We start from the raw sequence: 16746 nt of genomic DNA on the forward strand, positions 1-16746 counted from the left end.
TTGTCACATATTAAAAGCACCTGAACAGATTTAAAAAGATTCCCGGGACCCACAGACAGGAATTTTTTTTAATTGATCTAGTATGAGGCCCAATGTACAAAAAATTCGTATACACTGGCATTTCAAAGATGTTCCGTAAGTGATTCTAATGAGGGAACGCTACTGGAAAGCACTAAACTGAGCCAGATGACAAGCTCCTTTAGAGAAGCAATCATGTATCAGGCCTTCATCCTCAAAACTGTGGATACAATCCTAGGTGATCAATAAAAATATGTTGATTGGCTGATTTTCTTTTCTTTTTTTTTTTAAAAGAAGGAAGAGGAAAAGGAAGAGACTGGGGAAGGAAGTCCTGTTAAGAATACCCAGCCCCGCCAGTTCCCACCTGAGAGCTCAGCAGGTCTTCATGGACAGTCCTGTGGTTCCTGAAGGACCTGATACTTTAAGAGATTCCTGCAAAACTCTATTAAGCATGTCAGTTTTGTTCACCTCACAGTTTAGTCACTGACTAAAATGGAAAACATCAACTAAGGTCAAGGTTTCACATTTAAAAATTGTTATTCTCAACAAGCAACTGGAGAAAAGTTCTCGACCACATAGTATTTATAGGTTATGTTTGGGACTAGCACCTTATGTTCATTATGCTACCAAATCTAATAAGGATGAATAATCGTGCATCACAACCTACTTGCAAACAGTGTGTCTTAACCACAGGTAATTGCCTTTCCAGATCGGGGGCGTTTCTCAAACTGCAGTAGACTGCATCTGTCTTGATGGGCAACAGGTGCCATCTTGACTACTGAATCACATGTCAACATCTCTGGGTGGCTCATTAGATCCTCCATGATCTAACCAACATTATCTGCTCTCCACTCTCCCTCAACATGCAAACCCTCAGAATGAACAAATGAGATGTGTGAAAACTACTGTCTTTTACAAATTGCCAGCATGAAGTTTGTGCATCTTTACTCATCAGAGTCACTTTACCATACCACTTCGCTGCTCCTCAAAATGCAAACCTCTCTCTGGTAAACTCCATCTAAAAGTTGGCTGCGGGACTTCTCTGGTGGCGCAGTGGTTGGGAGTCAGCCTGCCAATGCAGGGGACATGGGTTCAATTCCCTGGTCCGGGAAGATGCCACATGTCGCAGAGCAACTGGGACCGTGTGCCACAACTGCTAAGCCTGCGCTCTAGAACCCTCAAGCCACAACTACTGAGCCCACTCACCTAGAGCCTGTGCTCCGCAACAAGAGAAGCCACCGCAATGAAAAGACCGCGCACCACAACGAAGAGTAGCGCCCACTCAATGCAACTAGAGAAAGCCCGCGCGCAGCAACGAAGACCCAATGCAACCAAAAATAAATAAATAAATACATAAAAATTAAAGAAAATAAAATAAAAAATAAAAGTTGGGTGCACTTGACCATCTTTGGTGCCAATTCTTATGGTAGACTTTGTAAGCCTTTCAGACATTCATGAAATTGTTCTTTTTTGTGTGCTACAGTTGGGGGTGGGTAGAGAACAGAGAAATAGTGCTTATTTTACATATTAATAATGAAGAACCTTTCTAGTTCCAGAGCCTGGAGTTTCCGGTTCATTTTAATAAAATAAGTTATATTAACTGTTTTGTCATCATGTTACTACAGCTATCCAGTACTGTTTTGAACCTATTCTTGTTACAAAGAACGGGTATATAGGGTTTCCCTTGTATTTAAAAAAAAAAGTATGCCAAACTTCTCCAACAATCTGGAATTTTATTCCATCCATATACATGCATAGTAACAACATTTGTTGAGAAATTATTTCTATCAGAAGTAGAACATTATCTTTGTGATCACCAGGTGCAGTATTGCTACTCTTATATTTAAATAGATCTTATATATGAATTAAATTCATACTTGCAGCATTGAGTTTAGGGTTTCGATTTAGACTGTGCCTTTCAAAAGATAAAACCGATTAATACTACCTCATTACTTACAATACTGCTTCCAGTAATTTTGTTCATTCTTATAAAGTATTGCATTTAACAGCAAAGTTTAAAAATTGAGACAGAGCTGCATCAGCGAAAGAAAATACAAGTACTATACAAGAAAAAAATTGCCATCTTCATTTAACATACATGTTTAAGATTAAGAAAATGGACAGAAACGTACGGCTACATACAAATGCAAAGCCTAGTTACTAAGAGACTGTATCTGCTAAAATATAAAGTGCAAACGGAGCCTGATTATCCAAGAATTGAAATCTTAAGGCGAACTTATAGCACGTGTATTTAGAACATCTTTGCAAGTTATATTTTAGCATATACATATATCTGCAACAGCATATAAGAAGAAATCAAGATACACAAGTGCTTTGGAAGCTATTTCTAAAATGCTTTTCTGTATTGTTTGTGACTATTTTCTTTAAAAGCTACTATACAGTGCAAACCATATATGCTACACAATAACTATACAATAACATTACAAATGACTTTAATATAAAGTTTTTAAATAAAAAATAACATAACCACAGCTATGAATACTGCTGGTAAAATAAATTAATTTTTTTTTGAAAATGGCACCAATAATACACTTTACTAATGGACTGTAATGAAATTACACCTTAAGTCTTCAACTCAGCCATAATGAATTGTCTCCTGATTGCCCAGATGTAATTCAAACAGCTTTTTTTTTTTTTTCTTTTTTTCTTTTTTTCTGTACTGGGTAGAACAACATACTAAACACTGGTACCAAAGGTGAGTGATGTTTATTTATTTTGTGATTTCATTTGACATGTTCTGCTGCATGTGATGAGCAATAAAACTTCTTGTGAGTTATAAAGTTTGAGAGGTTGTTGAATTGGATGTCACACAGCCGGCAATATTTCCCACTGGTTGGAGCCTGGGTGGAGCCATTCACACCTTTAGCTATACTAGACAACTGGTCCTCTGTGGAGGGAATTCCTGGGGAGACGTTCTCGTTCGTGGCTAACGGGTTCTCCGAGATCCAGGAGGGAGATTTGCGGCCGTCTTCATGTTGAGGATTCTGGGCAATGTTCTCTTGCTGTGGGTTGGCGGCAGGGCGCTCGTCTTGCTTCAGTCCACCATTCACTATGACCATGCCTCGGTTTTTGGGCAACAACGGCAGGGAATCTTTCTTCGGCACAGCGCACCCATTGGAAGAAGCCTGGCTTTTGGGAGATTCATTTTCCGCGTTTGTGCTTTGGTCCACGTCAGCGTTATGGATGACAAGAGAACCAGAAATATAATCAGTTGGCTTTATTCCATAATAAGGAGAGAGCTGGTCGGCTCCTTTTGCCTTCTTTATTGCTCCAGGGTACAGGCATTGTGGAAGAAACAAATGTTTGTTTTCTTCTTTTGTCGCAATGAGCTGAGCGGCTTCACTGAAGACTTTCAGGCCCTGCAGAGTTGCTAAGTGGGAGGAAAATAAGTTTCCGTTGGGGGAAGGCTGCTTCAGGTTCCCATTTTTCTCACATTTTATGATGCTTCTTTCATAGCTGACATCGGGGCTGTTTCGTTCGCTTTCTGGATTCGGAAACACTTTGCTGTCGAGCGGAGCCAGGTCGTTCCGCTGATGTGCAGTGACCGGGCAGAAATTCTGCTTGTGGGCCAGGTAGTTTTCTACCTTGTTGAAACTGATCTTGCACACAGTGCACTCGTGGTAGTCCAGCAGCCTTTTGGGAGAGGCAGTCGTCCGCTCAGACTGGGATAAACACTTTTTGCTGAGATCTATGGGCACGTCCATCTCTAGGCAGGAAACACTGGAATGAGTAGTGTCACATTTGGAAACCGGAACACACTTGTTAATCGTGAGGGACGTTTCCAAGTGCTTTGAGACAATTCCGGGAAAGATATCACATCTCGGATGGTAGCACTCTCCCAGCCCTTCCGTGGGTTCTTGAGTGGAGGTACAAGGACTGCTGAGGTTGCCTACGTCGAGAAATCGCTGTTGGACTAGCGGAGGCCTTTGCTCCTGTTCAGGAAGACACATCTCATACATCTTCCTGCGCTTGCGCGTACGCATGGTTCTCTGCACTGCAGGCACTTTGTTGGAAGCTGACCTCTTGAGCGGAGGGTCGTGGCGCGTAGCACAGTAATACTGTTTGTGGACCATGTAGGTTTCGTGCCGGCTGAAAGTAATGTTGCAAGCTTCACAGGTAGTCTTATTTGGGTCACTTTCCCCATCCACTAAGGGGAGGCTGGGATTTTTCACATCAACAGGTTTTCCATTAATTTTATCGTCATTGTTGTTGGGGGTGGAGAGCTTCTTAGCTTGAACGGAAAAGTCCTTGTCGTGGCCCTTCCCATTTGGTCCAATTAAATCTAAAACAGTGGAAGAATTGATGCAGGGTGTTTGAAGAAGTGGATTCTCAGTGTCAGCAGAATGAGCGGCTGGATTGAGAAGGTTTATGGAGGTTTGGCCAGTGTTGGGACTCACGGCCTCAGGTATCTTTTCCGAAACACCAGGGAACTCTGGGGACTTGGCCATCTGCTGCCATCGGCTGCTGCAGTAATGTTTTTTGTGCACTAGATAATTATCCAAATTATTGAATGTTATGTTACACTCAAAACAGGTAGCCCCTTTGGGCATCAAGGGGCTGTAAATGACGGGAGGGTAGCTACTACTTCCGTGCCTCAGTCGCCGATGTACCAGTTCAGACATCTTGGCTAAGATCTCTGAAGCTTGAGGGACCATGGTGATATCTTGGGGAAAAGCAAACTGAGATAGAAAGGGTCCCACGGGGAAAGAAGGCCCAATATTAGGCTGAACTGGAGATGAGGCGAGTCTTGGGCTAGAGGGCTCAGACTTTATTTTCGTGTAAGAAAAGCTTTGTTTATTTGTTGCAGACTGAATTTCGGGTCTCTGGTTAGTGAGAAAGAGCTGAGTCTTTTTCTCACACTTGTCCAGCTCCGTGTCAGAGCTCGCATCTTTAGTCTGCATGGCCTTTTGGCTCTGGGGGAGTTCACTTCTGGTCAGCAAGTCTGCGGCTGGCTGTAAGCTGTCTTCGGTTCCACTTGGAGAGTGTTCCATGTCACTTTCTCTGGGCAGTTTGCTGCCAGGGACATGGAGCTCCTGGTGCTGCAATAACTCCCTCTGAGTCTGGAAGCCGAAGTGGCAGTGATTGCATCGGAAGGCAGCTTGAGTGAGATGGGAGAACAGGTGTTGGTGAAAGTTGATCACAGAATCAGCAGTGTAGCTACAGACGGTGCATTTTAGACTAGCACCAGGGGGGAGGAATTCTTCCATTTTCACTCCTGGAGGAACATACAAAATCAGAATACTGAGAACCACACATATTGGTTTTCTAATGATATGAACCGTTACTAATGACCTCATGTGTTCAACACAGCAGAAACGAACTGAAATCCTTCGGAATCTTATTTGTGATAGTAACTTTTTTCTTGTGACATCCTTCACCATATATGATGATAATAACAGCCCTTTATGGTTTCCAAAGCACTTTCATGAATATTATTGCATTGTAGTGGGATAGGCATCACTGTTTCAGTTTTACAGGTCGGGAAACACATGCAAGGAGGCTAAAGGAATTGATTATGGTTATAAAGCTATTCAGTGATGGAGCCATGACTAAACTTCAGATTTTATAATTTCTAATCCAATAACCTTCTTACCACAGCACTATGCTCTACATTAGGAAGAAGCAGGCATTAGTTAGAGTTGATAGTGATAACCTATGTGCAAATCAAATAAATCCTAGTGCATTTAGTGCACCAGATTAGGTCTTTATTCAAAAGAATCCAAATAGAAACCATTTTCTAAAGTAATTAATAACCTACTTATTTATCTTTGGTACAAAGTTAGAACTTTATTCATTGGTTTTGCTGAACATGGTTTATCTCTATCCAGGGCTGATATTGGTACCAGTACACTAATGTAGTCATTTTGGACCGACATCCATGCTGATTGATCATGGCCTGTTTTTAGTCAGCTATTAAATATTTTGAATATCACCACTGACTGGTGGGTAAGCCTCAGTGCAATATTGTGATTTACAAGGAATATGTATTTGGTCATTCTGATGAGTAAAATCTATTTCTCATATGTATTTGGTCTTTATCCTTGGTTCCCAGCTCACAGCTTCTAAAACTCTTGGAATTTCCTGTGATAAGAGTGATAAAGGTGTCTTTGTTATGTTATTGAGGTGACTTTTGGAAAGCCCTTAGGTAACCTAAGGATGGGTGGTTGTTAGGAGAAGCAACCTTGTGATTACAGGGGTTGGAACTTTCATTCTTCCCCTCCTCCACTTCTGGGAAGAGGGGCTAGAGATTAAGTTCAATTGTCAATGGCCAATAACTTAATCAATCCTGTCTATGTAATGAAGCCTCCATAAAGCCTCCCAAAAAACAGAGTTCAGAGAGCATCCCAGTTGGTAAAAATGTGGAGATTTGGGGAGAGTGGCAGGCTCTGAGAGCACTTGGAAGCACCTTGCCCGTTCCCCAAACCTAGCCCTATGCATCTCATTCATCTGGCTGTTCCTGAGTTATATCCTTTTATAATAAACCAGTATCTGGTGAACAAATGGGTTTCTGAGTTCTGGGAGACACTCTAGCAAAGCAGTCAAACTAAGGGGGTGTCTTGGCAACCTCTGATTTATAGCCGACTGGTCAGAAGCACAAAAGACTGAAGTCTGAATTGGGGTGGCGGTGGGGGAGTCACTCTTGTAGGACTGACCCCTTAATCTGGGGAATTTAATGCTCTCTCTGCATAGTGTCAGAATTGAGTGGAGTTGCATTGCAAGACACTCAGTTGGTGTCTGAAGAATTACTTGGTCGGGGGGACCTCTTCCCCTATGAATTGGAATCAGGATCTGGATACTTTTACTTACTAAGGTCAACTCTTGTTCCCATTTGTTGGCATATGGTTAAATCAGGCTTGGTTCTGCCTCTCTGCCCTCTAGACTTAATGAGAATTATCTTTTATATTTATAAGATGAAAATATGGCAGAGAGATAGAGATAAAAGGGGACTTCTTCTATTTGTCTCCTTTTCTCCTTGGCTAATCCAATACTCATTTTCCTATTGAGCTGCGAAGATCCCTCTATCTCTATTTTTGTTTTGTGCGTGACTTTACACTCACCACGTGAGACAACCAACCTGTTTCTGCTTCCCCTGCTTCATCACCTACATAAAGACAGCTCTTTGTAGGGAGAGGGAAGAGAATAAGTAGAAAGGAAATGGCTTATTTTTATAAGTGCAAAGACAAAAGCTTGCACTGTACTAGAGCACTGGAGGTTGGAGTTAGTTTTTTTAAACTGAGCACCTATTTCCATTTTTAATTATTCAACCCAAGCAAAAACAGCAAAGGAAGTCACCCAGAGGTGACTTACAAGTTTCATATTCTAGGTGCTGAATAACTATGATTCCCAAACCTTGGTTTGCCCTATCCAAGAATGTTCAAAGAAATATCTAAAATTAATATAATTCTGTACATTTGATTCATTTCAATTGTTTTTAAAATAGAGGAATTAGAATACTATGTATGATACTGACAACAATTGGGCATACAATTCCAAAATAAATGGGAATAGTTGCCACCTTGCTCTTAAGAGCAGGCTTAAAAAAAAAAAAATAGAAACCTGTTTTTCAGCCTAATTACTTTAGTTGAGAAAAAACTAGAATGATTTAGCCTGTAAACTGAGCACTGTAAGTTGTTAGAAAAGAATTCAGATCCAAGTCCTTTGAATAGAGTATACTTGTACATGACAAAAGATAATAACCAGCTGGTCCAGCAAGTTTAATTTTGATTTTATAGATAGAGATGTACGAATGTACGTATATATGTAGAGAAAGAATAGGGTCTCCTGGAGTAGAAGAAGAAACAAGAGAGGCACTCACCACTGTGTGAGTTCAGGTGCATTTCTAGAGCTCGGGCATTTGAAAAGCTCTTGGTGCATTGTGGGAAGGGGCACATACTGGAAATCTGAGGAGTGCTGTCTTCGTTTTCCTCTGACACTGGAGCAGCTTCTCTTTGTCTCCCACTGCAATAGTACATCAAATGGGCTTGCAGATTCCGCTCACTCCGATACCAGATGCCACAGGACTTGCAAGGGAATATATCCTCTGCAGGCAGAAACGCAGGGACACGTTAGCTGCTGCCCACTTGGAGCCAATCATGGGTAAAGCAGCATTTGGTTCAGTTTTTCTCAGAGTCTGCTCCAGGTTATGAATTAGGCAATCAGACAGTGGCTAGTGCAGTCTTGGGTGTTGTTCCACAGTACAGGACTATTTTTAAAGAAATGTTCCACTTAATGCCATTTACCTTCCCACAGACTCTTTAGAAAGTGGTACTCTAGGAGAATCCCAACATAAAGCAAAAGAGATTAATCCTAAATTGTTTATATTGTATTTATAGTTTAGAAAAATAGGCATTTATAAATAGCAATGTGAATTGGTTTATCTGCTTGATTAAAAGGTAAGGGATCTAATGGCTGAACTAAAGTTAGCCTTGATGCCAACACCTGACATCATTGGTCCATTTAATAAATTAATTACAGAGTACCTCCTTAGTGCCAGATCTATGCTGAGTTGGGTGTAAAACAAAATGAGAGACCAAACAGCTGTTAAGGAGCTTAGGTCTCCTGGGGCTGGTTAACAAGTGGTTAGTTCATTACATTAGAATGTGATCACCACACACAGTGATGGAGGTGTCTGACGGGGGCTTCGGACATGGAAAAGAGACACTAGGCTGGGGAGAGAACTGGAGGGAGGATGAAGTCGGAGAAGGATTTAGAGGGAAGATGATGACATGCCTTAGCTGCGTTGTGAAGGATGCAATTAAGCTAATCAGGTGGAGAAGAGGATTGTGTCCTCCTAATCAAGGGATCAGCTATGGGAGCCTGCGAGAGGGACCGGGTGGAGGCTGGGAGGCTCTTCTGTGATCTCAGGCAAGGGGCTGGGAGAGATGAGGTTGTAGAAGTCAGGGACAGACTACCAAAGGCCCTGTCAGCTTTTTTAAGTTTAGATTTCTGTCTCAATGATTATGGAAAATTACTGAATCATTTCAAGCAATAGACTGACAGAATCGGCTATGATATAATCCTAACAGTGGAGTTGAGTTTTGAAGGTAGTGAATTTGGAAGGAAGACTTCCGACTGGTAGGAGACAACTGCAGTAATCTAAGTGAAATATGACAGAATTTAAGTTGTAGCTACTAGTCATGTACTATTTGTTAAGTCATGCTATAATATGTATGATATGTATTTCTCATGTATTAATTCATGGAAAATTTCTCTGTGTTTTCCCCTCATTCATTAATAGGTGAAGAATGTGAGGCTGAGTAACTTGCCATGATCATACAACTGGGTGAACTGGGACTGGAAAACCCTGGTGTAAACACTCTTCCATAATGCCTCAGTGGAAGGGGGGACAGAGAGAAGAAAAGTTATATTGAGGAAGCAGAACTGACTGGAAGTGATGACCACTATTTTGCAATTAGATGTTAGAGCAGAAGGTAAGGTTTCTCCTTGGTGCCTAGACTTCTTGTTAGCATTTCTGTGTTAAGTGATGTTTTCATTCATCTCTACAGGGAATAGAAGACAGACGGGTGATGAATTCAGGCTGGGGCACATATAGAGTGACTAAATCTGACACTGTATTGTGCAAACTTGGCACTTTTGTAGTGCCTCTGATCAGAGGGATGGCAGATAACACTGTAAACTGGGACTAATCCAGGCACACTGGGGCATATGGTCACATTAGATATGTGGGAGTGGATATTTCTGTGAGAAAGAGAGAGGAACATTGCAAAGATGGCAAGAGAGGTCTGAAACTCGCCAGAAACAGCTGGACTGGTGATTTATAAACTGTTAATGTATAGTGAGTGGTGGAACACATGATAGTGAAGGAGTTGGCTCAGGAGATCCTGTTGAAGGAGAGAAGGAGAAAATTAAGGACCAAATTCTAGCGAATGAGAAGTAAGGACAGCAGGTACAATACAGAATTTTAAAATACAATTTAATCACAAAATTATATACTACTACTGTTTATTATTTAGCCCCTCCCACCCAAGTTTTAGTTACACTTATACTTTTCAGAGGGCCCAGTGTATAGTAAAGGGTTTATTTTTCAGGATGACTTTAACTGATTAACTAATTTAAGAATGAGAACAAAGCCTGTATGCATCTATGGTGATATATTTGGGATTAATAGTTATCTTGCTATAGAAAGCAAACAGAGTATTCCTTCAAATATAATTAGAATTAACATTCATACACTGGAACGTCACAATAATATAAGATACTCCTAGAATATGTGGTAACAAAATCATTTTGCCTCAGTTTCAAGTTGGGTCCATGTTATTTCAAGTTCCTCACTATCCAAATCAAACTAAAGATTCAGTAAACAAAATAACTACATTTACATTAAGGAAATTCAAAAATAGTAGCTTGGATTGTGTACACTGAATCCACTGGTTGGATGCAGAGTAATTCCAGATACACCTGAGAAGTTCTTCATTCTAAAGGATGCTGTTACAGCAAGAACATAATTACTGTTGAATATATATGTATATATATATGTACACATACATAATATCAAGACATGATTGTAGTCTCTAGACTTCTGCATCATTCAAAGTCTCAGGGATTTTCAAGGACATTTTGGATTCAATGCAATGTTTCACTTGCCACTGGCTTTAGAAGCTATTCTCCTCTTAAGATGTACTCACGTTTTCTCACAGAGCTAGATAAAAGCAGAGCAGAGTCTAGAATTCTGATCTTGGGACTCCTAGATCACTGATTTTATTTCAAGAAAATACAAACTAAGTTCAATAGTCCTTTTAACAAACTATAATCACAAAGGTATATTTGCCAGGGCACATTTTAAAATTCTCCATATAAAGTATTCTAAGATTGTATTTTTCTTTCTCTTCTCTTTATTTATTTATTTTTTTTCCATTAGCTGATGTCTTGATTTATCCAGACTACATTTCCCCTTCATTAGTGTATCTAATCAAATTTGATTTTGTGTCCTTTTTCTTATTTTATGTTTTAACTCTATGGCTGTTAATACCAAAATTATTCTACCATAGGAGCATCAATGAAAGCTGTTGGATCTCTTATAGCTAAATAGTCTTGAATGTTGTTTAGTTTAGAATGTCAGATTTTTCTGTGTGACATTCAGGAATCCAAACTGAAATGAATGAACTTAAGTTATTATTTTTATACTCCCACGAGAAGCGAACACACACACACACACACACACACACACACACACACATATTTAAAGTTGGAGAGAATATAAAATAAAATCATAACACTGGAGAAAAAGTCTGTCCCTGGTTGCCTGTCAGTAGACATTATTTTTTTCTCTCCCATAAATACCCATCACCACTACAAAGCTATTGTACGGGGCTATTGCACTCAGCACTTACTATTGACAATAGCTGTAGGCAAAATAGAAGCCATGGCAGCTTGCTGAGGGAGCAGCTGAATTGAGTCCAGCAGGCGCGCCGGGTACATCCCTTCTGTAAGAGTCATCTGACTGGCAGCTTGTAGCCTTGAGTCAAAATCCACCACAAAGGCAATTAGCTCTTCACCCTCAGAGATGGCCTTCGTAGTCGTGCACCAAAGCTGACCCCCTATTAAGAAGAAAAAAGAAAAAGAATTGACATAGAATGCTCTAGCCTGCTGTACATTGGATTGATGTCAATAGGACCTTCTCATGTTTTTCACATCAGTTTCTACTGGGGTGGAGTGTTTGATCAAGACAACGGCTGTCCTCCTCTTCCCTTTGTTAACTTAAAACAATAAAACTGCCAGTTATTTTACCAGCGACACAAGTTTAATAGCAAGGAACTGCAATTTGGGACAGGCAGCTATGGTCAACCACGGGAAAGTCTGGTGAAACAAAGGAGAGGAAACTCTTATAGAGAAGGGGAGGTTGGGTGGGGCCATTATAAACAAAAAGCTCATTGGAGGAAATTGAAAGTTCCAAATATAGTGGCTTTTCATTGGCTGAGTTGTTACATTCTCTCATTGGCTGAGCTGCTGTCAGACGAGGAGAAATGCTTTCTTCCTTCAGCTGAGAGGTATTAAGTAGTGTCACTTCCTGATGGAGATGCAAAGTCCATCTCTTCCTGTTGGGATCTATACTGAAGTCAAGTAGTACATGCCAGCTCCCCTTTCTGACTTCCCTACTCCATTTTTGTGCTGTTTCCCTTTATTAATTTTCGTACCTGCCTATGTGGAAAATTGTATTCCTTGCATCAAATGAACTGTTCAGTGACCAACAGTAGAAGACTAAGAACCAAGTATAGACATAATCTGTAGAGAGTTTTGTCAACTGTTTGCCTTCCAGCGCTTGACTTAATCATTAACCACGTTATTACATGTTATACTGCCTAAGAACAAGCATGGTAGGGATACAACCACAAAATTTATTTCAGGTGAGGCTTTGAAGTTACTCTTTATGTACTCTTTCTGTACCTTATGGAAGTAAGAAGTTATTTCTTTTTCTCTCTTTTCCCCAGATACTGGGGAATATATATATATATAAGTGTGTGTGTACATATATATGAATGATACCTAAAACTACAAAGCAAGTAAACAAAGTTCCTAAAATTTAGAAAATTAAAGTGAAATTTCAGTTAGCTTTACTCTCCTTATAAGTCTGCTGCCATTTTTTTTGAGGGGGGGCGGTGGTGAGCACTGAGTGATCTTTACTTATATAATATTTCTTATAATGCAGCTTCTTTATCTCCTTTTACCCTGATTGAACTTCCTGAAAAGGAGATATGCCAAAGAGCCTTTTCAGAAAGGCTTATTTAAATAAAGATTTGTTTAAATGAAAAGAACCCTCTCTTCAAACACTAAGATAGACTCTGGCTTGGTGCTTCAAATGATCACGTGTGGTGCATTAAAAAGAAAATTAACTATGCAAGTACATCTTCTAATGTATTGGAATGCGATAGTGAATGCTCATTTATTTAACATGTTTAGACAGGCAAAGCACTTATATTTCATTATCTACACTCTCAGGCCTAGATATGCATCCTGTACAGTTATGCCTAAAGTAATATGGCATACTTGATATGTTATAAAGCTTTTTTTCCTCATTGTGTATATACTGCAAGGCTATATATTGTACTCATTAAGCAAGCAAAAATTGTACCCATTCTGATAAGTAATATTGCTCTGTTTATCTTTCAGCATAACTGCCTTTTCAGCTGCACTTCATTTTTTTCCACCCTGAAAGAGATCATAGTTTTTAAACAACTTGTGGTAAAACGCTGGTGGAAAAGATAACAACAGCATATGATAGAGCAGAGTTGCCTGGAAGATTCAGGACATCGTTTTAGAGAAACCTCGGCCAGTTAATTAAACCAGCTGATTAAATTTCAAAGGTAAGCAAACAAGACACCATCCGTGACAGTACATGTCTGTGAAAAAATAAAGCTAAAATTACAGACCTCAAATTTACATGAAAGTTTCCAAGGAAAACACAAATATACTAAAAGACTAGAAAACAACCTTTTTTCACTTTCACTTTAATATATCTGAAAGCATACAAGTTCCCCAAAGTTGAAAAACAGATTCACCTTGGCATTGATGACTTCTTTACAAATATAGAAGCTAAGCGGCATCATCGTGGAATCTGATGAGTATTGAAAAGTGCTAAGTGCTGCTATTTCTGCTGGTGATGTTTCTTCCCCCCGGAAGCCTTCTGCATTTGGCTGCTCGGCCTTCTCTGATGTGCATACACATCCAAACTACTTACAGCTGTAGACAAGGTAATCATTTGCACCTTATCTTTGCTCTGGGACACGGTTTATTAAGTGAGCCTGTGTAATAGAGAGGTGGGAAGGGCAGAGGCAGGCACTGCAATTCAGGTTTAGTTCCTCGCCTGGTTTTTTAGAGTCACTGGATTTCAGTGTTGAACTGAATAACTTATATTACTGGTAATAGTTTTCCATTTTTGATAAACTTACATTGTTCGTAAATCCAGCTATGGCTATGTTTTACAAAAGGAAAGTTTTGAATTTAGGTACCCAGGAGAAATCGATATTTTAGGGAAGGTAGCACTCGGCTAATCTTTATCACAGCAGTGAGCTCAACAGCAGGATGACTCCGAATACTTGTGCTCAGACTTTGAGCCAAAAAGATTCAATCAATAAATAAAATTCACAAAATATTAAGTGCAAATTAAAGTAAGTAAAAAATGGGCTTCCGTGGCGGCACAGTGGTTAAGAATCCGCCTGCCAATGCAGGGGACACGGGTTTGAGCCCTGGTCTGGGAAGATCCCACATGCCATGGAACAACTAAGCCCACATGCCACAACTACTGAGCCTGCACTCTAGGGCCGGCGAGCCACAACTACTGAAGCCCGCGCGCCTAGAGCCTGTGCTCCGCAACAAGAGAAGCCACTGCAATGAGAAGCCCACGCACCGCAACGAAGAGTAGCCCCCGCTCTCTGCAACTAGAGAAAGCCCGTGCACAGCAACGAAGACCCAACGCAGCCAAAAATAAATAAATAAATAAATTTATTTTTTTAAATAAATAAATAATGAAGTAAGCAAAAAATGATTTTTCTACATTATTAAGCAGCCTGGCAGTGGTAACACATATCTGTTTTCAGATGTACTCAGTAATGCTTCATATTTTATCATCTTTATCATTTTATCTCATTTTATAGTTTCATCAGAGCATATCCTTTTAAAAGGCTGAATCAGACTGAAAATGTACTGTGCAGGTTTGATGAAGAAGCCAATTGTCTTAGGGTTTAGTTTTTCAAGTCGTTCATTCATCAGCTATTCATTGAACTCTCCACTGTGTGCCAGGCTGCATGCTATGGTTTCATGCACAACTTCACATACAACCTGAATGCACACATATAAACAGACAAATTATAATACCACACGGTGGTGCCATCCCCTAGTCCTAAAGAAATGTGAGAGGGGTGAGTAACTGAGACTTCTTGGGGGAGTCAGACAAGCCATCCAATGTGACATTTTTATTGACTCAAGAAGAGTAGAAGTAAAATAGCAGAAGTATGTGTAGGGAGGACCTGGCAGGTACATCATTACTGGCAGATAGAGGAGCATACGTGTGAATGCAGGATTATGGAAGAGCCTGCCTGGCCCTCGGAGGCCAGCAAACCTGGAGCTTGGGGTCTGAGGGAGAAAGAGGTGGATTATGGGCAGTGGTGTGCCAGAGCCAGCCTGTTCTGGATCACAGGGCAGAGTGTTCAGTTGTCAGGAATTCTGTGTGCTGGCTGATGTCACGTTGGTCACTTGAAATCAGCTATGGTGAGAGTTGTAGAATTTGCTGTCAGAAACTGTCAAGCACTACAAATCAGGGCTTCCTCCCACAGAAAGTTTAGAGCAGGGTGAGAGTTTTGATGTAACATGAAAACAGTTGTGTCTGGCTCATGGTGGAGAGATGGTATATATTTATTTGAGTGAATGAATGATCTGAGCTTCCCCCCCCACCCCCTGCCAGAATATAGATCTCAGGGTCTTGAGGAGAGTAAACTGAAGGGGTAGGAAATGTTATCTCGAGGGCTATTAGGAGACTGTTGTACTAGTTCAGTTGTGAGAAGTGTAAATTGTAGGGGTGAAAAGAGCCAGATTCAAGAGACATAGCTGACAGAGGACTGGGGTGATTTCCTGAGATGGGTAAAAGAAACTCTTGAAAGTGACACAGAGGTTTCTGGTTTGCAAAACCAGCTGACGGTAGTTCCATTAACAAGGCAGTAGAGCTGGTATATTACCAAGCGGTATTATACAGACAATAATGGATAATTGGTATTAATTAGGAATAATTTCTTTGGGCCCGATAGGCTAGGGGGTTTATGTATTTCATCTATTTTAATCCTATCAATCATTCTGTGAGGTGAGTGATAGTTTCCTCATTTAAGAGTTGAGGAAATTGAGTCTTGGAGAAGTTAGCTAACGTGCCCAAAGCTATACACATAGCAGAATCACTGGCGGAATCATGATTTAGACTTCTGTCTGTCCAACTCCAAAGCCCAAGTGTGCATGTGTGTTTTATGTATGTGTATGTATATGCATGGGAGTGCTGAATTTGGCTTTGAAAATGTAGAGTCTGAGGCACCTGAGAGGTTTTTTGGTGGGTGTATCCAGGAGGCAGTTGGACCTTGGAGGAGAATAAGGCTGGAGAAAAAAAAATATTTCGGAAGTCATCAACACATTCTAAATAGCTGTGGAAGCTCTTTGCTTTGCTGATGTGGTAATGCAGGAAGACTACAGCATGAAAAGAGAAAGAACAAAGATTGAAACTTGGAGAATCTCAACATTTAAGATGTGGGTAGAGGAGATGCAATCATTTAAAGACATAGGAAACATATACTTGGAAAGGTTAGAGGGGAACCAAGAGAATGGTGCCATAAAAGTCAAGGATTGGTTCTTGGAGACAGCTTGGCTGAGTTCTTTTGATGTGAATTTAGAGCATACAACTTGAGGGAGTCATTTATAGGGAGAGATATCCCAAGTGTTATAACATAGTTTCAAATACTGATTCAAAAAAAATATTCTAAATGTGGCTGCTAGTGAGGATGTAATCCCATCTGGAGGAAGTACACCGGCACCAGACTGCTGGGATGCAAATCTCGGCTCTGCCGCTTGCTAACTGTGTGACTTTGAACTTATCACCTAAGCATTCTATCAGTTTCCTCAGCCTTGAAAATGGGGATGATGATAATAGTATTGGGCTCATGGTATTATCATGAGGATTAAATAAGCAAATATATGTGTGAAAGCTTAAGAACA

At 40.4% G+C, this 16746-nt stretch overlaps 1 protein-coding gene across 5 annotated transcripts in view; it reads right to left on the reverse strand.

Annotated features, from left to right (window-relative positions):
• Positions 1–1731: 1731 nt before the first annotated feature.
• The window catches only part of ZFPM2 (zinc finger protein, FOG family member 2), a 457466-nt gene continuing 442451 nt past the window's right edge, over positions 1732–16746 (reverse strand). For 4 of the 5 annotated variants that reach the window (XM_036830619.1, XM_036830618.1, XM_036830620.1 and 1 more), the window contains 3 exons: positions 11391–11597; positions 7856–8080; positions 1732–5254 (listed from right to left, as the gene is read on the reverse strand). In XM_036830619.1, the coding sequence (XP_036686514.1) occupies positions 2763–5254; positions 7856–8080; positions 11391–11597 (2924 nt within the window). In that variant the 3' untranslated portion in view covers positions 1732–2762. Of the gene's footprint in view, positions 5255–7855; positions 8081–11390; positions 11598–13556; positions 13581–16746 lie in introns of those variants that run through there. The other variant, XM_036830622.1, reaches the window with a different exon arrangement.

The sequence above is a fragment of the Balaenoptera musculus genome, chromosome 17 (genome assembly GCF_009873245.2).
Source record: "Balaenoptera musculus isolate JJ_BM4_2016_0621 chromosome 17, mBalMus1.pri.v3, whole genome shotgun sequence".
NCBI lineage: Eukaryota > Metazoa > Chordata > Mammalia > Artiodactyla > Balaenopteridae > Balaenoptera > Balaenoptera musculus.